This window comes from Entelurus aequoreus, linkage group LG24 (genome assembly GCF_033978785.1).
Source record: "Entelurus aequoreus isolate RoL-2023_Sb linkage group LG24, RoL_Eaeq_v1.1, whole genome shotgun sequence".
NCBI classification, from domain to species: Eukaryota; Metazoa; Chordata; class Actinopteri; order Syngnathiformes; family Syngnathidae; genus Entelurus; species Entelurus aequoreus.
The window spans coordinates 6,739,804-6,763,973 of record NC_084754.1 but is presented as its reverse complement, the minus strand read 5'-3'; the positions used below and the strand labels follow the sequence as shown (position 1 = coordinate 6,763,973).

The 24,170-nt window shown below is 38.4% G+C and overlaps 1 protein-coding gene across 2 annotated transcripts in view; it reads left to right on the top strand.

Moving 5' to 3' along the window:
• The window catches only part of LOC133641544 (engulfment and cell motility protein 3-like), a 62,126-nt gene that overhangs the window by 35,527 nt on the left and 2,429 nt on the right, over positions 1-24,170 (top strand). Inside the window, exons 10-18 of one of the 2 annotated variants that reach the window (XM_062035337.1) lie at positions 1,570-1,620; positions 1,688-1,810; positions 6,482-6,604; positions 6,700-6,804; positions 6,884-6,992; positions 7,086-7,222; positions 18,964-19,127; positions 20,375-20,487; positions 20,556-20,660. In XM_062035337.1, the coding sequence (XP_061891321.1) occupies positions 1,570-1,620; positions 1,688-1,810; positions 6,482-6,604; positions 6,700-6,804; positions 6,884-6,992; positions 7,086-7,222; positions 18,964-19,127; positions 20,375-20,487; positions 20,556-20,660 (1,030 nt within the window). Of the gene's footprint in view, positions 1-1,569; positions 1,621-1,687; positions 1,811-6,481; positions 6,605-6,699; positions 6,805-6,883; positions 6,993-7,085; positions 7,223-15,311; positions 15,404-18,963; positions 19,128-20,374; positions 20,488-20,555; positions 20,661-24,170 lie in introns of those variants that run through there. The other variant, XM_062035339.1, reaches the window with a different exon arrangement.

Sequence of the window (24,170 nt, the reverse complement as noted above, 5' to 3'; positions counted from 1 at the left end):
GTTTAAAAAAGTTAAACTACAAGTAGGTTATGTATATATATTTATTTAATAGGATTAAAATCAAGAGTAAGATTACTAATTTAGTGTTCATATTGATATTTCAGTGAAATATGTAGTGAAAATGTTGGGCCCCAAGGTCAAAAAGGTTAAGAACCCCTGATCTAGACCAGTGGTCCCCAACCACCGGGCCGTGGCTCGATTGGTACCGGGCCACACAAGAAATAATAAAAAAAATAAAAAAATGTTTTTTTATTTTTTATTTTAATTAAATTAACATAAAAAACACAAGATACACTTACAATTAGTGCACCAACCCAAAAAACCTCCCTCCCCCATTTACATTCATTCGCACAAAAGAGTTGTTTCTTTCTGTTATTAATATTTGTGGTTCCTACATTATATATCAATATAGATCAAGATCAATACAGTCTGCAGGGATACAGTCCGGGCACAAAAAAAAAACATAAAAAAAAAAAAAATCCCCCCTCCCCCAGCCCCTTGTCCGTGGGATAAATTTTCAAGCGCTGACCGCAGTGACTAAAAGGTTGGGGACCACTGATCCAGACCACAAGGAAGTGCTCTCCCCAGGCACATCAGAGAAGCCCCCTCCCTCCCTACCTTCAAAACCACCCTAAAAACTCACCTCTTCACATTAGCCTTTCCAAACTGACCCTGCCCTTGGTGTTTCTTTATTATTATTTTTTTCTTTTTTCTTTTCTTAGTTTCTTTTCCTAATAAAGTTGTTTTAATCCCCCCCACACACGTGTAAAGCGACTTTGGGTATTTAGAAAAGCGCTATATAAATCCCAGGTATTATTATTATTATTATTATTTTAAATGTAGGTTGAAATCAGCATTGGTCCCCTTTCAGAATTCAGGGACCACATTGATATTTTTAAATTTAGTTTTTCAACACGCTAAACTACAATCCAATGTTGGTCCATATATGCTAAGTATATTTAAACAAATAACAGCTCGCATCTTACATTTGAACTTTTTCTGCCCTATTTAAAAATGGCGCCTTATTAGACTTTAGACACCAAAATGCCCACATTTTGAAAATATCTTAACCTATGATCTATTAATGTTGCTTTTTTAAACATTATTTTTAAATTCATTCTTAAAGCCTGAAAACACTTAAGGGTTTTCCTACACGTACTGTACATCTTTATTTACAGCAACTGTTTGTAATGTCACAATAAATGCACAAAAATGATTATGTTATAATTATCATAAGTAATGTTTATGTTCTCTGTAAAATATCACATGAGCCTGACTTTGGACAGCCATGCATTAGACAGACAAGTCTTTCTTTGCCTCTGCTCGAACTCTGTTTGCTTTCATTGTACGGGAACAATTTCCCCATTCAACTGCCGTCTCCTATTCTCTCTCATCTCGCTTCATTACGCACACTTCCTCACAAATCCACCCATCAACTCCCAGCAAGTCATGATTTCATCACAGAAGTCAAAGTTTAATCCTGTCTAACCCTCTAGATATGTTACTACCTATCTGTCGCCACCTGGTGTTAGAATCCTGCAATCACAACTTTTTTTTTTCCACCCCCAGGAAATGTTTGCATACATGAATAAGAAAAATCTCCGCCAGTACATTTACAAGGTAAATGATGTTCTTAGATATGTAATCACATGACTTCATCCATGAAGCTAATGATGTTATGTTATAGAACATCATCCACAGTTCTGGTTCAGTCCAGGACGAGATGGCCCACTACCTCTATGTCCTACAATCAGTGACTTTGAATCACCTGGAGCCACGAATGAGGATGCCGCTGGACTGTTACAGCCAGGTGAGACACATACACAACATGTACACTTTGGTTTGGGCAGTTTTTAGAATTTTGCCACAATACACTTTGTATATGTGGACAATATTGACTGGAATTTCAGAGGACAGTTAAATAAGCTGTACACTGACTACTCTAAAGTATACCCACATTTTTTTTACTACCTCTGTTTTGGGCCCCGTTTTGTATGATTTGATTTTCAACAAATGTTTTTCCCCTGGTTTTCATGTACCATCTCCGTTATTATACGGCCAAGCATTGCGAGATACAAATGAGTCAGTTATCCTGTATCTTGAGTCAGTGCACTGTATTTACTATTATGACTGCAAAATAATCCACCGTGGTTATGGTTCTGGTTTGAGTTTATTTCGAACATCCATACAATTACAACATGATACAGCACCATTTCCAGTTTCTGAGGAGCCAAAGATAGTTGCGAGTGCCAGCACTTTGATAAAGAAGGTGGGAAGCACTATTGAACTCAAGAAAGAACTCGTAGCAAAGTACGACTGTGTCATCTGTGTGACTTTTTCCTCCTTTCCACCCTGTTCATCGTCCTCTTTACCTACAATGATCTTCAGTGTAAAAATTAAAGGCCTACTGAAAGCCACTACTAGCGACCACGCAGTCTGATAGTTTATATATTAATGATGAAATCTTAACATTGCAACACATGCCGATAGGGCCGGGTTCACTTATAAAGTGCAATTTTAAACTTCCGCTTGAAAACGTCTATGTATGATGACGTATGCGCGTGACGTCACGAGGTCAAGGGAAGTGTTTGGACCCAATTCAAATACCTCTGTTTTTTTCGACAAAATTCCACAGTATTCTGGACATCTGTGTTGGTGAATCTTTTTGCAATTTGTTTAATGGACAATGGAGGCTGCAAATAAGAAAGTTGTAGGTGCGATCGGTGTATTAGCGGCTGGCTGTAGCAACACCAACACCAGGAGGTTGTGTTGTGTTTTGAGCAGGATAGCAGACGCACTACGGTGAGTACAGCTTTGGCTTCCAAACATTTGATCGCTTGCCCGTACGTGCGTGTCGATATGTGCATGTCACGTACGTAACTTTGGGGAAATATATGTTTCTTGCCGACTCTGATGGCGGCCGGGGTGTCGTCAAAAGCGTACAACGCCCGCCGCCGCATCTAAGTTAGCTTCTATTTTTTTTAGCTTCGCCAAGCTGAAAAATATTAACCGTGTATTTACATGTTCATGGTTTAATAGTATTGTTGATCTTCTGTCTATCCTTCCAGTCAGGGTTTTTTAAAATGTAGTTTCTATCTGCATTTGAGACTGATGCTATCACGTTGGCTACGTAGCTAGGTTAGCTTCTATTTTTTTTAGCTTCGCCAAGCTGAAAAATATTAACCGTGTATTTACATGTTCATGGTTTAATAGTATTGTTGATCTTCTGTCTATCCTTCCAGTCAGGGTTTTTTTCAAATTGTGTTTCTATCTGCATTTGAGCCTGCTATCACGTTAGCTCTGTAGCTAACTTAGCTTCTATTTTTTTAGCTTCGCAAAGCTGAAAATTATTAATCGTGTATTTACATGTTCAGTCACTGTGAATGTCCATTTCGCGTTCTCGACTCTCATTTTCAAGAGGATATAGTATCTGAGGTGGTTTAAAATACAAATCCGTGATCCACACTAGAAAAAGGAGAGAGTGTGGAATCCAATGAGCCAGCTTGTACCTAAGTTACGGTCAGAGCGAAAAAAGATACGTCCATCACTGCCTCTCAAGTCCTTCACTGTAACGTTCCTCATCTACGAATCTTTCATCCTCGCTCAAATTAATGGGGTAATCGTCACTTTCTCGGTCCGAATCTCTCTTGCTCCATTGTAAACAAAGGAAAATTGTGAGGAATACTAGCTCCTCTGACGTCACGCTACTTCCGGTACAGGCGAGGCTTTTTTTTATTAGCGAGCAAAAGTTGCGAACTTTATCGTCGATTTTCTCTACTAAATCCTTTCAGCAAAAATATGGCAATATCGCGAAATGATCAAGTATGACACATAGAATGGATCTGCTATTCCCGTTTAAATAAAAAAAATTAATTTCAGTAGGCCTTTAAGCTAAATGTTTAATCATCCATTTAGTTCATAATGAATGTGAATTTCACATTGTTTTCTGCATGTAAACTATCTCTAAAAGATGTTTGTATTTTTGGTTGTCTGTTATAGGATTCATTGGATTTACATTACTTCCTAATCGGGAAAGTTGCTTTGATTTTTGTCCTTTTGTAATGGCATACGAATGAGAACCGAGGTTCCACTGTGATCCCTCAAATGCTGACAACATTGGCACTTATTTTATAGTTCTGGATCTAAAATGTTTCTACAGGTAAAATTCCCCCTGAAAATAGTAGTGATTTTAGGCTTGTTTTCTAACAAGTTTCAGGACGTTTTGGAACGCTCACTTTTGGTTCCAAAATGTAGGCGGGACTTCATCAGCCTGCTGCCGTCACCTACAGAAGACTAGAGGTAGTTTCATATTGCGTAGTATGTGTTTTGGTAGTATCTCCATCAGGAATCACAATATTTTCACACAGAATTTCAAGGAACTATCAAATATGGCTGCCAGTTGCATTGTTGCAGGTGGTAGCAATACAACTCAAGAAGGGGTCGGCCTGCATATTATTTCCAAATGATAAGAATATGAGCAAAGTATGGACCTCTTTAGCCAAATCAACCTGTGCAAAATGGGACGGACCAAGCGAGAGAAATTGAATTTTCAGCGATCGTTTTATTGATTCTGACTTTGTAAAAGAAGGGTTTTGGTCGGAGTTTGGATGGAACACATTTAAAACTAGTGATTTAGGGCTATATAAATAAACATTGATTGATTGATTGATAAAAGACTCAAGCCAAATGTGATTATGAAAATCAGGAGGAGGGGAGAAAAGACTTGAGTCAGAACCTAGAGAAAGAGCAGACCGGGCGCTCATAAATGAGAGAAAAAGAATGTTGGCCGCAAGTATTCTGTTTTGCGTCCTCTTCTACTGATGTTTTCCTCAAGTTGCTTGATTAAATGCTGAAACAGCATGAGGAAACACAGGCTATGGTGTCTATGGAAGAGCAGGGAAGTCTGTAAATGGCGATTCCTTTGTATTTCTTTTTTGCTCACAATGTTACACCTTATTGCTTTTAAAGTAATCATGGACCAGGGTGACAAACGTGCAACTAAATGATCAAAATAATAGCTTTTATTCACACTGTCTATGCCGGGCAATGGGCTTCAGTTCTGTAGCTGACGTCACGCCAAGACGACTCTGGCGATAGAAAGGTACAATCTATTGATTACTGAAAAAACAATGAATATTCTGGAAAATGACTGCCAGATTCATTTTCAAGAGGAAAAAATACATAGAGAACTTTTATAATAATAATAATAATAATAATGAATTACATTTGTAACGCACTTTACATTTGTTAAGATCTCAAAGTGCTACAAAGTATAAAAATAAAAATAGAAAGTAAGAATGTATAATAAAAAATTCAAATAGAAATGAAATCATGACACACTAGATCAACACTGGATAAAACAGAAACATAGATAAAAATAGAAATAAAAGCATGGAAGCACTGGATAAAAAACAGATAAGCAAGCAGTGTATTTAAAAACAACAAGGCAGAGAAATTAGATAAAAGCTGTGCTAAAAAGGTGGGTTTTTAGTCCCTTCTTAAAACGGTCGACCGACTGTGGTGCTCTAAGATGGTCGGGGAGAGCGTTCCAAAGTTCGGGAGCGGTCGAGCAGAAAGCCCGGCGGCCCATAGATTGTAACTTTGTCCTGATGGGTTTGTTAGTGAAATCTCGGTCATCTGGATGCTTATGTGTACTTTAAAAATATATCATAAGATTTTTGTTACATTGTCATGGGTTTACTTACTTTTGTGAAATTCTGTACACTACCGTTCAAAAGTTTGGGGTCACCCAAACAATTTTGTGGAATAGCCTTCATTTGTAAGAACAAGAATAGACTGTCGAGTTTCAGATGAAAGTTCTCTTTTTCTGGCCATTTTGAGCGTTTAATTGACCCCACAAATGTGATGCTCCAGAAACTCAATCTGCTCAAAGGAAGGTCAGTTTTGTAGCTTCTGTAACGAGCTAAACTGTTTTCAGATGTGTGAACATGATTGCACAAGGGTTTTCTAATCATCAATTAGCCTTCTGAGCCAATGAGCAAACACATTGTACCATTAGAACACTGGAGTGATAGTTGCTGGAAATGGGCCTCTATACACCTATGTAGATATTGCACCAAAAACCAGACATTTGCAGCTAGAATAGTCATTTACCACATTAGCAATGTATAGAGTGTATTTCTTTAAAGTTAAGACTAGTTTAAAGTTATCTTCATTAAAAAGTACAGTGCTTTTCCTTCAAAAATAAGGACATTTCAATGTGACCCCAAACTTTTGAACGGTAGTGTATGTATTATAGTGGGTGTACAACCTCTATAGTTATAACTCCAAAATATACAAAGCTAAGCATTAATTTGTAACGCTTATGACCAAATGTCTGATAGAACACAATAAAGAAGTTATTAGCTTAGATTGAATGCAAGCAATTTCCTCCTCATGACTTGACATTTCAAGTCTTGTATTGTTTACATGAGGTTAGATTGGAGGTGAGTCAAAAGGCATGCATGTTGTATTCATGCAGGAGCAGAGAGACAACCTTCACATTCTGCGGCAGACCGCCTTTGAGACGGAGAGTGAAAACAGCCTGAACCACGAGAGACGACGTTCTCTCTGCGCCAAAGAGTTCAAGAAGTTGGGCTTCTCTGTAAGTTGCTTTAGTATCGACATGGTATTCTAACTGTTGTGTTATATAGTTTTTCTATTATTCTAAATGTCTTTGACTTTTTTTAATTTTTCAAGAACAATAGCAACCCTGGTCAGGACTTGATACGAACGCCTCCTGGCCTTTTAGCTTTGGACACCATGTTATATTTTGCTACTCGCAATCCCGATGCATACAGCAGGGTAAGCATGATTTTAGGTTTTTACGCAATTTAAAACTAATTGTACGATATTTTTTTTCTACCTTCCACTTTCTTGACAGTTTGTTCTAGAGAACAGCAGCAGGGAGGACAAGCACGAGTGTCCGTTCGCTCGGAGTAGCATCCAGCTTACTTTAATCTTGTGTGAAATCCTCCGCATCGGCGAGCCCCGTGAGTCAGCCATCAGTTCCTCTGAACTTTCAGTGTAGACAAATCATCTCCATAACCGGTCGTCCATTTTTTTTTTTGGCTTTATTCTCACAGCCTCAGAGACAGGATCCGACTACCACCCTGTCTTCTTCAGTCAGGACCGACTCCTGGAGGAGCTCTTTTGTGTGTGCATCCAGCTGCTCAACAAAACCTGGAAGGAGATGAGAGCCACACAGGAGGACTTTGACAAGGTGCAGTAGGCTAACTTTACACTGCAACAAATTTAATTGATCTTTTATTGCAAAAAAAATGACATACTGTACAGGCCAAAAGTTTGGACACATCTTCTCATTCAATGTGTTTTCTTTATTTTCATGACTATTTACACTGTAGATTGTCACTGAAGGCATCAAAGCTATGAATGAACACATGTGGAGTTATGTACTTAACAAAAAAAGGTGAAATAACTGAAAACATGTTTTATATTCTAGTGCAGGGGTCACCAACGCGGTGCCCGCGGGCACCAGGTAGCCCGTAAGGACCAGATGAGTAGCCCGCTGGCCTGTTCTAAAAATAGCTCAAATAGCAGCACTTACCAGTGAGCTGCCTCTATTTTTTAAATTTTATTTATTTACTAGCAAGCTGGTCTCGCTTTGCCCGACATTTTTAATTCTAAGAGAGACAAAACTCAAATAAAATTTGAAAATCCAAGAAAATATTTTAAAGACTTGGTCTTCACTTGTTTAAATAAATTCATTAATTTTTTTACTTTGCTTCTTATAACTTTCAGAAAGACAATTTTAGAGAAAAAAATACAACCTTAAAAATTATTTTAGGATTTTTAAACACATATACCTTTTTACCTTTTAAATTCCTTCCTCTTCTTTCCTGACAATTTAAATCAATGTTCAAGTAAATTTATTTTTTTTATTGTAAAGAATAATAAATACATTTTAATTTAATTCTTCATTTCAGCTTCTGTTTTTTCGACGAAGAATATTTGTGAAATATTTCTTCAAATTTATTATGATTAAAATTCAAAAAAAGTATTCTGGCAAATCTAGAAAATCTGTAGAATCAAATTTAAATCTTATTTCAAAGTCTTTTGAATTTCTTTTAAAATTTTTGTTCTGGAAAATCTACAAGAAATAATGATTTGTCTGTGTTAGAAATATAGCTTGGTCCAATTTGTTATATATTCTAACAAAGTGCAGATTGGATTTTAACCTATTTAAAACATGTAATCAAAATTCAAAAATTAATCTTAATCAGGAAAAATGACTAATGATGTTCCATAAATTCTTTTTTAATTTTTTCAAAAAGATTCGAATTAGCTAGTTTTTCTCTTTTTTTCTTCGTTTGAATTTTAAAGTGTCGAAATTGAAGATAAACTATGTTTCAAAATTTAATTGTCATTTTTTTCGTGTTTTTTCCTCTTTTAAACTGTTGAATTAAGTGTAAACATCATTAATTATTAATAATAATAAAGAGTTAAAGGTAAATTGAGCAAATTGGCTATTTCTGGCAATTTATTTAAGTGTGTATCAAACTGGTAGCCCTTCGCATTAATCAGTACCCAAGAAGTAGCTCTTGGTTTCAAAAAGGTTGGTGACCCCTGTTCTAGTGTCTTCAAAATAGCCACCATTTGCTTTGATTACTGCTTTGCACACTCTTGGCATTCTCTCGATGGGCTTCAAGAGGCAGTCACCTGAAATGGTTTTCACTTTACAGGTGTGCTTGAAGCTCATCGAGAGAATGCCAAGAGTGTGCAAAGCAGTAATCGGAGCAAAGGGTGGCTATTTTGAAGAAACTAGAATATAAAACATGTTTTCAGTTCATTCACCTTTTTTTGTTAAGTGCATAACTCCACGTGTTCATTCATAGTTGTGATGCCTTCAGTGACAATCTACAATGTAAATAGTCATGAAAATAAAGAAAACGCATTAAATGAGGAGAAGGTGTGTCCAAACTTTTGGCCTGTACTGTATAGTGTGTATCTTTCATTAGTGATATGATACATTTTGTGCATTAAAGATGCTAAACTCAATCTAATGTAAGTCAGTAAGCTATCTGAACAAAACATTAACATTTTAGCTTTGTGTAATAGGTGACACATTTTGCAAATCCAATAATATATCTCAATAAATAGTTTTTTTTTAGCCTATGTCAATAAAAAAAACAAGCTTTTGGCCAAAAATGTCTCCCGTTGCACACTTTGAGCACCGCTGGATTAATTCATTTTCAATCGTTGACTTATTTTTGGGGGTTCTGAAAAAAATGAAGGTGGACCAGAGTCCCAGATTGTGTTCTAAATAAATTAAAGGGGACCTCCGATGATCTAAAAGACTTCATATATGTATTGGATATGATTTGGTGTCATTTTTGCGTAGCTTTGGCTCCACGTTGACAGTGTTTTGAGTCTGCCTGCAAAATGGCGACTGTCTGCAAGCATTCCCCGATTGCAAATGAACGATTTACACTACCGTTCAAAAGTTTGGGGTCACATTGAAATGTCCTTATTTTTGAAGGAAAAGCACTGTACTTTTCAATGAAGATAACTTTAAACTAGTCTTAACTTGAAATAAATACACTCTATACATTGCTAATGTGGTAAATGACTATTCTAGCTGCAAATGTCTGGTTTTTGGTGCAATATCTACATAGGTGTATAGAGGCCCATTTCCAGAAACTATCAGTCCAGTGTTCTAATGGTACAATGTGTTTGCTCATTGGCTAAGAAGGCTAATTGATGATTAGAAAACCCTTGTGCAATCATGTTCACACATCTGAAAACAGTTTAGCTCGTTGCAGAAGCTACAAAACTGACCTTCCTTTGAGCAGATTGAGTTTCTGGAGCATCACATTTGTGGGGTCAATTAAACGCTGAAAATGGCCAGAAAAAGAGAACTTTCATCTGAAACTCGACAGTCTATTCTTGTTCTTAGAAATGAAGGCTATTCCACAAAATTGTTTGGGTGACCCCAAACTTTTGAACGGCAGTGTATCTTTTTGGAAATGTTTTCCAGACACGGTGGAAAATAAACATTTCATGGATTCATTATTAGGGACACCGGCACACTCGCCGATTGATTCAGACTGCGCATTAAAAAAAAAAGCTGTTTGCAGCATTTCTTTCACAGCATGTCGCACGGCGGTGTTATAACACACATGCCAAGATTATATGAAAATATTACTTTATCCTAACTTTTCCTGCGTTTTCTCCTAGCCTGAGACAGAGGGGGAGGAGCTCCTCTTTGGCATTGTTTAACACGAGTATCCAACATTGTTACATTTATTAGTTAGAAAAGACTAAATTCATCGTAGCCTTTAAGCTAAATAATTTTTAGCTTAACAAATTTGTACAACCTCATTTTAACGCTAACCGTGGTCCCTCACCGACATGCAGGGTAGACCACACAGTGATCGTCATGCTTGCACAACGGTGAACGTTAGAGCCAAGTGTTGAGCAGCAGGAGCTTGTCTACAAGGGATATTGATCATCTGTCTGTTCAGATCGTCCTCAAAGGCAAAGCGGCCGTGCTATTGTCCCCCCCTGTGCATGTCCACAGCACCCACAGCCATACTTTCCCACCAAGCGCTCCCTTGATGGCCATAAAACCCAGCGACCTCTTGACCTTTTACGGAGCTGGGCCAGTGTCCGGAGCCCAAGGCCCGAGATCTGGCCTTTTGTTTTTTCAACTCCCTACCCAGGGTGCTTTGGGGCGAGCACAAAGGGACGTTGGTTGAACAAAGAGAGAAAGCGTGCAGGGCGGCAGAAACAGGGGGAGAAGGAAATAAGGGAAACAAAGCGTTCATAGCGTCAGCAGTAATTACACAACAAGAGAGGGAATTTCACACAATCATGTATGAGGGCACAACACTGCAGGAAGATACTACATTTAATTGACTTTTTACTATTGTTATTATTCAATGCAGGAGTTCCCAAATGGTCTCAACCTGGGACTCACAGTATGACATTGACGGTAATTAAGTCGCGACCCACTTTTACTCAATTGACATTTTTTTAAACATTAATACTCACAATTACATGTGCAAAGTGTGTTTTAGAGGGCTTTAATATGGCATTTGTGTTCAGTGAGGAATGAAGAGGAACATGATAAATTAATGTATACAAATAATGTGTAAATTAAAGGAAATATCCAAACTGCGGCACAGAATCAGATATTTTACTTATGTGTATACATCAAGGAGGAAGACGTAAAGGATATTGTTCAATTTTACCTCAAAATAAAAACAAGTCAGACATTGATTGTGTATTAAGTTAAAGTTAAAGTACCAATGATTGTCACACACACACACTAGGTGTGGTGAAATGTGTCCTCTGCATTTGACCCATCCCCTTGTTCACCCCCTGGGAGGTGAGGGGAGCAGTGAGCAGCAGCGTAGCCGCGCCCGGGAATAATTTTTGGTGATTTAACCCCCAATTCCAACCCTTGATGCTGAGTGCCAAGCAGGGAGGTAATGGGTCCCATTTTTATAGTCTTTGGTATGACCCGGCCGGGGTTTGAACTCACAACCTACCGATCTCAGGGCGGACACTAACCACTAGGCCACTGAGTAGGTTTTATTACATGTTTTATTATAAATTTTTTGAACGAGTTGGGTCCAAATGTGAGACACAAATATGCACATTTAAATGATTAACCTCATCAACCCTGGGCTTAAGAGGCTTGCTAGACAAAGTCATATCCAAAGTAAAATGGTGTTTTTCTTCGTATCAAATTGAAAGGGAGACTTTAATGGTTGCTGTAAATGTTCAACTCTAAATCTGATTTAAAAAATCTGATTAAACTTTTATTAATTTTTTGTAAAAAAAAAAAAGCCAAATATGACTCATTTGAGGAACTGAAAGTTAGGGATGATGTTTGATAAGAAATTATCGAGTTTGAGCCCATTATCGAATCCTCTTATCGAACCGATTCCTTATCGATTCTCTTATCGAATCCAGATAGGTTGTTGTATATGGAAAAAAACACAATATTTGGTTTTACAAAAGCTCACTTTTATTTTATAAGAAAAATAAATAAATAAATCGATAAATATTGACTGTTACCCCCCTAAAAAAAAAAAAAAAAAAAATATTGACTGTTGTTACCCAAAGTATATTAAGTGGGATTTTTCAGAAAAACAAATATATACAGTAACACAAAAACAACCTGTCTCTGTGATCTATAGGTGAATAGCCATACCTTGAGGCGTTTTTTCCGGTCCATTATTTTTGCTGCTTGTGTGACATCACAGGAAATTACGTAGCTCAGTCTAATGACTGAGCTACGTAATTTCCTGTGATGTCCCACAGGGCATTTCTTGTGGGACGGGATTCGTTCCCAGGGATTCAAATAAAGAACCAACTCTTTTTCTTTACTATAGTGGCCTCGATAACGGGAACCGGTTCTCAAAAAGGGATTCGAGTCCATGTAATCGGTTCTTTTCTTGTCGAACGGTTCTTTTCTTATCGAACAACCGGGAGAACCGGTTTCGAACATCATCCCTACTGAAAGTCACTGGAGTGAGTTTTTTTAGCATAGAATTAGCAAATAAAGGATCTTTGACTTTTAAATACATGAACTATTGCCACAGGACATTCATGCTGACAGCATGTTGGTACTCAGCACATTACAGTGATCCCTAAAAATAAACAAATAGTATAAATATAATTGGGCTGAGATTTGAACCCCGTTCAGTCATAGTCACATGTCATGGAATACACGGTAAAATAAATGAGTGATAATTTCCCAATGGTGGGATGAATGTAAGTATATCCTTACTTTTGGTTTTTCCATGGTCTTCAGAAAATATGACTTGTGGAATATTCCACATTTTTCAGAGGGGATCATTTTTTAAGGTAACCAGGGACGTAGCACCAAATTCCTGAGTGGCACCCTATCCACTCAAAACCCAACTTCGCCATGCCATACACACACATTTGGTATGTTTACATGTACTACAAAGCTAATTAGTGCATGGATTTGTTCAAAACCAGCTTTTTAAGACATGAGAAAAAAAAGCAATTCAAATATTTTAAAATATTTTAACTCTTATTTTAACATACCTAGATATACCTCCTAAATAATTTGGTTTTGTTTATTTTAAAAAATGCCAACAAATTAAATATGAAGTCGCCAGAATATGATACAGAGTGTAAAGCAGAGATTAGCTGATATACATATCAGTGGATAATACAAATCATATAAAATAATACTTAATTATTTTTATGATTATATTATTATTAGCGCATTTCTTTGGGATAAAGTCTCCCCCATCTTCAACAACTAGTGACACCTCTGTTTCTAGCTTTAATCAAGGGGGTCTTTAAACGCACCACAATTATGCGAAAAATAAAACTAGTACATCCCTTTTCCTATGTTGCCACCGATAGATTGTAATATTTTTTAACTGTTTTCCATCACCTCATTCTTTTCCTAAAATGTTTGTGCTGTGTGTGAATTCTTAAAGGTGAGCTTTAATGACATTTCGATGCCCGTGTGGAGTTAAGTGTTTGTTTAGTTCGTTAAGTTTGCTATGAACGAACCATTTTGCATTTTTGACAGGGGGTGTAGTTGGACATTCTTAATTTGATTCAAGCAACCTTATTAATAAACTTTCCTGGCTATTTTAATTGTAGGTTATCATTTATGACGTTGTTGTATTTTTATAAGTTACATATTTAAATGACAGAAAAAACTTTACAGAAGTGCTTTGGGCCTTGGTACAACCTCCCCACTTATCCCTCCACTCCGACGCTCCTGAACAGTACTGAGTGAAAACCGAGGGACATGACTAAAGTGTGACTTGTATTGTATAGTTCGGGTAAGGAGTAATACAAATATGTTAAAAAAAAAAAATCTACTTTTCTGATTTAGGATTATATTTCATGGTAAAATCAAATATAATTTTGATAGTGGGGACAAAAAAAAAGAAGCTATTTTTCCTGTGTTCAAGATAGTTTCAGTTCATTTAATTAAAAAAACTATGAAAAAACGATCAGATTAATGTGCAGGACAGTATTTTACAATCTAAAAAAAATATATTTTACAGTTAATTTTTATAATGTAAGCCTGATTATACATTTTATATCTTTAGCATCGAGTCTGTGGAATAACTAAGTAAAAGTAAACAAAGGTTCTTATTAGGGATGTCCGATAATGGCTTTTTGCCGATATCCCAATATTGTCCAACTCTTTAATTACCGATACCGATATCAACCGATACCGATATCAACCGATATATACAGTCGTGGAATTAACACATTATTATGCCTAATTTGGACAACCAGGTATGGTGAAGATAAGGTACTTTTTAAAAAAATGAATCAAATAAAATAAGATAAATAAATTAAAAACATTTTCTTGAATAAAAAAGAAAGTAAAACAATATAAAAACAGTTACATAGAAACTAGTAATTAATGAAAATTTGTAAAATTAACTGTTAAAGGTTAGTATTATTAGTGGACCAGCAGCACGCACACTCATGTGTGCTTACGGACTGTATCCCTTGCAGACTGTATTGATATATATTGATATATAATGTAGGAACCAGAATATTAATAACAGAAAGAAACAACCCTTTTGTGTGAATGAGTGTGAATAAGTGTAAATGGGGGAGGGAGGTTTTTTGGGTTGGTGCACTAATTGTAAGTGTATCTTGTGTTTTTTATGTGGATTTAATAAAAAAAAAAACACAAAAAAAACCCGATACTGATAATAAAAAAAACCGATACCGATAATTTCCGATATTACATTTTAACGCATTTATCGGCCGATAATATCGGCAGACCGATATTATCGGACATCTCTAGTTCTTATTATTTGAGTTTTAGCAGTAGAGGAATGACACTTTACCACTAGCACACTGTTTGAAAAAAACAACTTACTATTCCTTCTAAGTTTGCAGCATTAGTGTTTTGTTTAGTGGAATTACGAATGATCTATGCTAGTCTTAGGATGTATTTTTTGTTTCAAGCTTTTGTTTTTTTAAGTGCTTGTGGTCTGAATTGTTTTCTGTTTTCCCCTAATTGAGCCTTTAGCTGACATATTTCCAGTGAGGTGCCTGTATAGCAAGTATATATTGATACCAGTGTGACATAGCGGTTACCATAGCAACTTAAATGCACTGTGTGTTATGCAGGTTTGAAACTGTCGCTAAACGAGCGAAGACCGACGGTGCTCCCCCAGACACACACGCGTGTGAACGTTCACGCACATGCTGAAGGGTTCTGAGACAGCTGCCATTCATGGCTCTGATTGGCTGACAGGTTGTCTGGGGAGGGGGTGGAGGGCGTTAGGGGTGTGTGAGAGTGTCAGGGCGTTTGTTTACAAAACAGACAGCCACCTCTGCTGCCGTCATGTAGGTGATCGTTGCCTCTCTTACCGCCTCACACTGGGGATTGAAATATTTGCTCAAAATGGAGGTAAGGTTGATTTGCTTGATTAACTTTCATTTTTACGTCAAAACTGACTTGATGGTTGACGTATTCTTACAGGAGTTTGTTATGAAGGTATTTTCTTTCGGAGGGTTACGGCGGGAAGTCGATTAAGTTGGTTGACTGCAACCTGAGTTTTTGTGTTCAGGCGCCTGCTTCGTGTGTGCAATGTAGCGACAATCAGTATAATTTGTCAGCAGAGTGGAGCAAGTGCAGCTGATGGATTTATACAAACATTCTATTTGCAGCCTAGAAACGGATACTGAGAGCAATTTTAAACTTTACAATGCTGTGTTTATTTTATGTCAACACAAACATGGGTGGTCGTGTTTGCTTCTATTCAAAATCTTCCTACGGCAAACTCAGAAGACGTTAGCACCTTAAAGGCCTACTGAAATTAATTTTTTTTATTTAAACGGGGATAGCAGATCTATTCTATGTGTCATACTTGATCATTTCGCCATATTGCCATATTTTTGCTGAAAGGATTTAGTAGAGAACAACGACGATAAAGATCGCAACTTTTGGTATCTGATAAAAAAAAGGCTTGCCCCTACCGGAAGTAGCGTGACGTAGTCAGTTGAACATATACGCAAAGTTCCCTATTGTTTACAATGATGGCCGCATGAAGTGAGAGAGATTCGGACCGAGAAAGCGACAATTTCCCCATTAATTTGAGCGAGGATGAAGAAGGATTTGTGGATGAGGAAAGTGCAAGTGAAGGACTAGTGGGGAGTTGAAGCTATTCAGATAGGGAAGATGCTGTGAGAGGCGGGGGTGACCTGGGGCCGTACTTATCAAGCTTCTTAGAGTGCCATTTTACACTTAAGTCCTGAGAATTTGCGAAATTTAGTCCTACTCTCAAACTTAAGAATAAAAGCTTTTTATCAACGTTCTTAAGTCTAAGAATCACTCCTACTCTCCACGATATTTAAGAGACCTTCAGAGGTGTCTTAAGTGGTTAGGAGTTGCCAGCAGGGGATGGCACTGAGGCGAGAGAGACGTGCGCGAACATTCAGGGAACGGAACAATGTTGGGTTTTTTTGATGACGAGCAGCTGATCAAACAGTATCGTTTAGACAGAGCGGATATTATTTTTGTCACAGATTTAATACTTTTCGATTCCTTGTTGATTTCTGCATGTGTCTGCAGTGGGCTAGTATATATAGAGCCACCCACACCAGTTTCAAGTTAGTTGCCTAATTAATGAATTGGAAAGAAAATGTTATGACAGTAGCGTATGTGTGTGGCCGTGAGGTGAGTGACGTCAGTGAGTGTGTGGGCGATAGAAGAGAGGGAGCGGTAGCGTGACTGCCGGCGGGGACTAGTTTGTTTTGTATTATTTTGTAGTTTATTGTCAAAATATACACTCCCATTGTCCACCTAAATATTTCCAAGATATTTCTTTATTCTTAGACAAGGGATTCCCTTCCGTGATTGGTCATTTCTATGGACACAGAAATGACGTCACCTAAAATTCCGTTTACGGCACATAGTAATGTCGTAATTCAGCTCTGAGTGTGACACTTAAGATTCAGTCCTACACTTCGCTGAAAGTGTGAGTAAGACGCTTGATAACTAACTTTTAAGTGCAGCTTTCAGCGAAGAATTTATTTACTCTTAAGTCAACTCTTAGCAGACTTCTTAGGAGTAATTCTAAGAAGCTTGATAAGTACGGCCCCTGATATTCAGCTGGGAATGACTACAACAGTAAATAAACACATGACATATATATACTCTATTAGCCACAACACAACCAGGCTTATATTTAATATGCCACAAATTAATCCTAATGCTAGCTCCTAGCTACTAGCTCGAGCTAGTTATAGCAAGCGATCAAATGTTTGGAAGCGCAGCTGTGTACTCACGGTATCGCAACTGTGTATCCAAATCAAAGTCCTCCTGGTAAGAGTCTCTGGTGTCCGAGTTCTTCGATCTTGACTGCATCTTTCATCTTTCGGGAATGTAAACAAAGAAGCGCCGGCTGTGTACGTGTTGCTGCTGACTTCCCCCGCAAAATAGACGCTTCGCACCGACAACTTTCTTCTTTGCTTGCTCAGCTTCTTTCTCCATAATGCAATGAACAAATTGCAACAGATTCACCAACACAGATGTCCAGAATACTGTGGAATAATGAGATGAAAACAGAGCTATTTCGTATTGACTTCAATGGTGTGCGAATACTTACGTTTCAATGATTGACGTCACGCGCATACGTCATCCTCAGAGGCGTTTCCAACCGGAAATTTAGCGGGAAATTTAAAATTGCACTTTATAAGTTAACCCGGCCGTATTGGCATGTGTTGCAATGTTAAGATTTCATCATTGATATATAAACTATCAGACTGCGTAGTCGGTAGTAGTGGCTTTCAGTAGGCCTTTAAAGTGGTTGCTAGGCAGATTTCATTATTATTTGTTTTAAATTACACACATGCAAGTGCAGGAACAGGAAGTCAGACTAAAAAAAAATGACTGAATCTGTATTAAATATAAAACCTTGTACATGAGATGGTGAAACCACACACTGTGGACCTTCTGTCAATGGTCATTGTCTTTTTATTGGGGGGGGGGGGTTTAACCTTTGAAAGGAGGCATTGATCGTTCTAATTCTGCGTGATCAATGACTGAAGTAGGTTAATAAAGACGCCACGTGTCATTGATGGCGTGCTGTTGAGAGGAAATTGCCGGGGGCGGGGTGGACAAGCTGAGTTACAACAGATCAAAGAAGTAGTGAATGGATGAGCATGAAGGGGTGTGGCCTACCAGGGAGGATTTGATCATGTGCCTGTATTGGAAATTGTTTTAAGTAGTCCAACAAAATTGTGTTTTTTAGATTTTTTTTTTAGGGGACGGCCTGGCGCGGTTGGGAGAGTGGCCGTGCCAGCAACCTGAGGGTTCCTGGTTTGATCCCCACCTACTACCAACTTCGTCACATCTGTTGTGTCCTTGAGCAAGACACTTCACCCTTGCTCCTGATGGGTCTTTATTAGGGCCTTGCATGGCAGCTCCCGCCATGTGTGTGTGAATGGGTGAATGTGGAAATAGTGTCAAAGCGCTTTGAGTACCTTGGAGGTAGAAAAGCGCGATACAAGTATAACCCATTTACCATTTATTTGAGAAGCTCGAGCATCTCAAAAGGCAGAAGTCACGTCATAGCAAAGTATGCAAGGAGTGTGCAATTGGAAGAGAAATGTGTTGTTCTTTATACACTGAATGCAAGGGGGAGGGAGTAGGCTCAGTTTGGAGGGGGGCAAGAGCAAAAAAATGCAATGGTGCAATGTTCAATGAGCAACGAGATGGGAGAAGAGGTACTTTCAGTGAGTCAATGCGGACTAGGTCATTCCCTGGGGTCAGAAAGTGCTTTTCAAAGAAATAGTGCAGCCTGTAATGACAGTGCAAGGACACATAAATGTACAGTAATTGACATTTTGTTTGTGTCTAATCTGAAACCAAAGATGTGCAAGTGACACAAGACGATGTCACGGATACAAGTTCACCGCAGCATCCTTCGCTCCTTCTTCACAAGACGTGTTGTGGTTTTCGCACAGGTCATGCAGGTGGTGAGGGAGCAGATCACGCGCACACTCTCCACCAAGCCCACCTCTCTGGACCTCTTCAAGAACAAAGTCAACGCTCTGAACTACAGCGAGATCCTCAAACTGAGACAGACGGAACGATTGCACCAGGAAGAGACGCTGGCGGCGCCCGTACTGTGAGTACACCGCCAAGATGGCGAATGCGGAACGTTTGCACGTTATGGCGTACTGTAGGTCTGTGTCAGTGTCACATGTAGACATCCTTTGACCGCCGCTGTTATTTGTAATATTTTGTCAATTTTAGGTATGACAAAAAACTATTTACATACAGTACAGGCCAAAAGTTTGGACACACCTTCTCCGCATTCAATAAGTTTTCTTTATGACTGGTGCAGACGGACATGAAAACATCTTCTCAACGAGCAGCGGGTGCTGCTGTGAATACTTTGTATGTAGTGTCCATGATCATGATGCAACTCACTGCTCCCATTTCTCTAACTGACTGATGGCAGCTCTCCAGGCTTTCATTTGAGATGTGTAGTGAAGCCTTTTTTTTTTTTTTTATTCTTTTTTTTTTTTTACATAGCTGTAAACATTTGTAACTAGAGATGTCCGATAATGGCTTTTTTGCCGATATCCGATATTGTCCAACTCTTAATTACCGATTCCGATATCAACCGATACAGATGTATACAGTCGTGGAATTAACACATTATTATGCCTCATTTTGTTGTGATGCCCCGCTGGATGAAATTAAACAATGTAACAAGGTTTTCCAAAATAAATCAACTTGAGTTATGGAAAAAAATGCCAACATGGCACTGCCATATTTATTATTGAAGTCACAAAGTGCATTATTTTTTTTTACATGCCTCAAAACAGCAGCTTGGAATTTGGGAGAGAGCATGAGGAGGTTGAGGTGGGCGGGGTTGTGGTGGGTAGCGGGGGGTGTATATTGTAGCGTCCCGGAAGAGTTAGTGCTGCAGGGGGTTCTGGGTATTTGTTCTGTTGTGTTTATGTTGTGTTACGGTGCGGATGTTCTCCCGAAATGTGTTTGTCATTCTTGTTTGGTGTGGGTTCACAGTGTGGCGCATATTTGTAACAGTGTTAAAGTTGTTTATACGGTCACCCTCTGTGTGACCTGTATAGCTGTTGACCAAGTATGCATTGCATTCACTTGTGTGTGTGAAAAGCCGTAGATATTATGTTATTGGGCCGGTGTCTTTAAGGTTTATTGGTGCTCTGAACTTCTCTCTAGTCCGTGTACCACAGCGGCGCTTTAAAAAGTCAGAAATTTTACTTTTTTAAACCGATACTGATCATTTCCGATATCACATTTTAAAGCATTTACCGGCCGATAATATCAGCAGTCCGATATTATCGGACATCTCTATTTGTAACACTTCTTGTTTTGGTGTGCCAGGGAACTGAAAGAGCGTCTGAAGCCCGAGCTGCTGGAGTTGATCCGCCAACAAAGACTCCACCGGCTGTGCCAAGGAACCATGTTCAGGAAGATCAGCAGCCGGCGCAGACAAGGTGAGCGCACTTCGATCCACGCGGGAAATGTCGCTTACCAACTTCTCGGCTTGTGCTTCCCCCTTCAGACAAACTGTGGTACTGCCGCTTGTCACCCAATCACAAGATGCTGCACTACGGAGACGTGGAGGACGACGCGGAGAACCCCCCCATTGAGAGCCTGCAGGAGAAGAGTGAGTGTCGTCTTTGTTGGAGGGCATAGAGGGACAGCGGGGAAGGGTTCCGTACGGCCCCATTCCTGGGTGGGTCTCGCACATACTTGCCAACCCTCCCGAATTTTCCGGGAAACTCCCGAATTTCAGTGCCTCTCCCGAAAATCTCGCAGGACAACCACTCTCCCGATTTCCACCCGGACAACTATATTGGTGGCGTGCCTTAAAGACACTGCCTTTAGCGTCCTCTCTCACCTGAAAAGGAGACTATTACATATGTCTCCGTTATCCATAGGTTTATCTATAACCCATAAAGTAGGCAGGCATGGAGCTATTTCTCAGCGTGTGTTTATTCCAGCCGGCACGTTAATACACTGACATACAACATCCACAAGGCGGCGGCAACGCAGTATTATGGGCCACCTTGCAAGCAACATTCCGTTCTCATTTGCGGATGTTTTCAACAAATCCGTGAAGGATATGTTCCCGGATTCAGAGATTGCTCGCCAGTACTCAAATGGCAGAACAAAGGCTACTCAAATAGTGAAAGGTAAGTGTTGTTTTTTTTAAGTAAGCAGCAAGTACAGTACAGTTTTCATTACTGTTTACTGTACTATATATATATATATATATATATATATATATATATATATATATATATATATATATATATATATATATATATATATATATATATATATGTCTTAATTAGATTATCCAAAAATTAGTGCTCGATACCGTGGTAGAGCGTAATATGTATGTGTGGGGAAAAAATCACAAGACTATTTCATCTCTACAGGCCTGTTTCATGAGGGGTTTTCCTCAATCCTCAGGATCTCCTAGTCTTGTGATTTTTTCCCCACACATACATATATATATATATATACATATAAGAAATACTTTAATTTCAGTGAATTCTAGCTATAATTATACTCCTCCCTCTTAACCCCCCCCCCCCCCCCCCCCCCTCGACCCCGCCTACCCCCAATCTCCCGAATTCGGAGGTCTCAAGGTTGGCAAGTATGGTCTCGTGTGAAGGGAAGGGGGGGGGGTAATGATTTTGCAATGCGGTCTGCTGAAAATGACGGAAAGCGCCACTCTACATAGCCCACTGACATTGTGGTCTATGTTGGAACTGCCACAAAACACATTTGAAGATATTTAACACTCTACTGCCTTTGTGTCAAAGTCCAGGCCCGTGGGCCAGATCCGGCCCGCGAATGAATGATATGATATTTGATTAGTATTAGAACCGGCCCGCAGGCCACAGCCGCCTGCTGCTGTTTTGCACGCACCAATACTCCATCAGTGTTGGCGCTAGGAATTTTCAAAATGGGGTCCCACAGTAAATTTTTGGGGTCCCACTTTTTTGTAAGCGTTTTGAAAACAAATGATAAACGTATGCATGATCCTGTTATACCTCACATTCTATATTGTGTTTTGGAAAAAGGTGGTCATAAACGTTACTTAGTTCATTTAAAAAATAATACAAAAGAAAACATTATTTTATGCATATGTGAATGTATTCACTTATTCACTTTCTTCTTTCCTTCATGGATCTAAACTTTACCGCTGCCGGTTATTTTTTCTATATTTTTATTGTAATATTTTCAGAATGTGTTCGTTCTATTTTTGGCCAAAGTAAGACAAAGAAAACAATCTGAAGTTGTCTTTATTTTCTAGTTTTAATGCCATGATTTTAATAGTCCGGCCCGCGTGTGCACAGATGTTCCTCCAACATGAGTTTGACACCCCTGCTCCACTGCCATCTGGCGGCTAAGGTGGATAGTGCGCGCCCCAAATTTGTCACGTTTCATGTGTCAGGTAAACTGTGACGAATCCCTTTCCTATTGTATGTACTAAAAACCAATATGCTTGTTTAATATCCAAGAAAAAACAAGTCAGCGTTGTGTTGGTGGAGACTAAGCAAACATGGGACATGTTTGGACCAGGAAAGAGCAGATTTTGCCCGACAATCCGGTTCTTTAGTCGTTCTACCGCACTTTTGCTGATTTCTTTTCTCTGCTTTGACTTGTAAAGGACAGCAATGATCGCTAATATCGGCCCGTATATCATGAAAAGCTGTATCGGTTTTGTGCCGATAATGATACAAAATGAGCTATTGCTTGAATTTGGCCCAAATGAAAGGATGGTGGTATCAGTCGATACTGGTAATGAAGAAAATGCTGGACAGTATCAACATATCAGATATTGGTAACAAAGCCAATATCAAGCATCTGTAGTAATACCCGGCAAAAAGTCAGTGTTCAAAAACAAGAATAAAAAATACAAAAATGAGGGGTATTTTATTTGAACTAAGCAAAATTATCTGCCAATAGAACAAGAAAATTTGGCTTGTCAAGACTTTCCAAAACAAGTAAAACCAAAAATACCTTAAAATAACAACTGTACTACTATGGGAGTACGTATTTTCTATTGTTTCATTGAAAATAAAACAGCAAAGTCCATTTGGCTGTCATCTTTTTTAATTATGAGACACAATTGTGTCAAAGTCATGATTTTTTTTTTCATGCTTGAAGTAAGAAATGATTACTTTGAAAAAGTAGTTTTATACTTGTGAGTGTTGATGACACAGCTTTGCAACAGTTGATATTCTAGTTTCAAGCATGCTTTACTCAATATAGGTCATCAAATCTCAGCAACAAGCTGTAATATCTTACTGAGATCATTTAGGACCAAAACCCTTAAAACAAGTAAAACACTCCAACATAAAATCTGCTTAGTGAGAAGAATTATCTTATCAGACAGAAAATAAGCAAATATCACCCTTATTTGAGATATTTCATCTTACTTAGATTTCAGTTTTTGCAGTGTAGTTACTTGGTTTTTTTATGCAAACTTAAGAGTTTAGATGGCACTATCTGCAGGGGGTAAAAAAGTGTTGGTCATGAATCCAGCAGAGGGCGCCGTCTAACAAGTCACTTTAGACTTTTTGTATGATATTGTGATGTGTTCAAAAACTGCGAGAAACACATTGCAAGGCTTAATGCAGGGGTGTCAAACTCATTTTAGCTCAGGGGCCGCATGGAGGAAAAGCTGTGCACACGCGGGCCGGACTATTAAAATCATGGCATTAAAACTACAAAATAAAGACAACTTCAGATTGTTTTATTTGTCTTACTTTGGCCAAAAATAGAACAAAGACATTCTGAAAATATTACCATATTTGTCGGACTATAAGTCGCAGTTTTTTTCATAGTTTGCGACTTATACTCAGGAGCGACTTATGTGTGAAATTATTAACACATTAGCGTAAAATATCAAATAATATTATTTAGCTCATTCACGTAAGAGACTAGACGTATAAGATTTCATGGGATTTAGCGATTAGGAGTGACAGATTGTATAGCATGTTCTATATGTTATAGTTATTTACCATAATATGTTACGTTAACATACCAGGCACGTTCTCAGTTGGTTATTTATGCCTCATATAACGTACACTTATTCAGCCTGTTGTTCACTATTCTTTATTTATTTTAAATTGCCTTTCAAATGTCTATTCTTGGT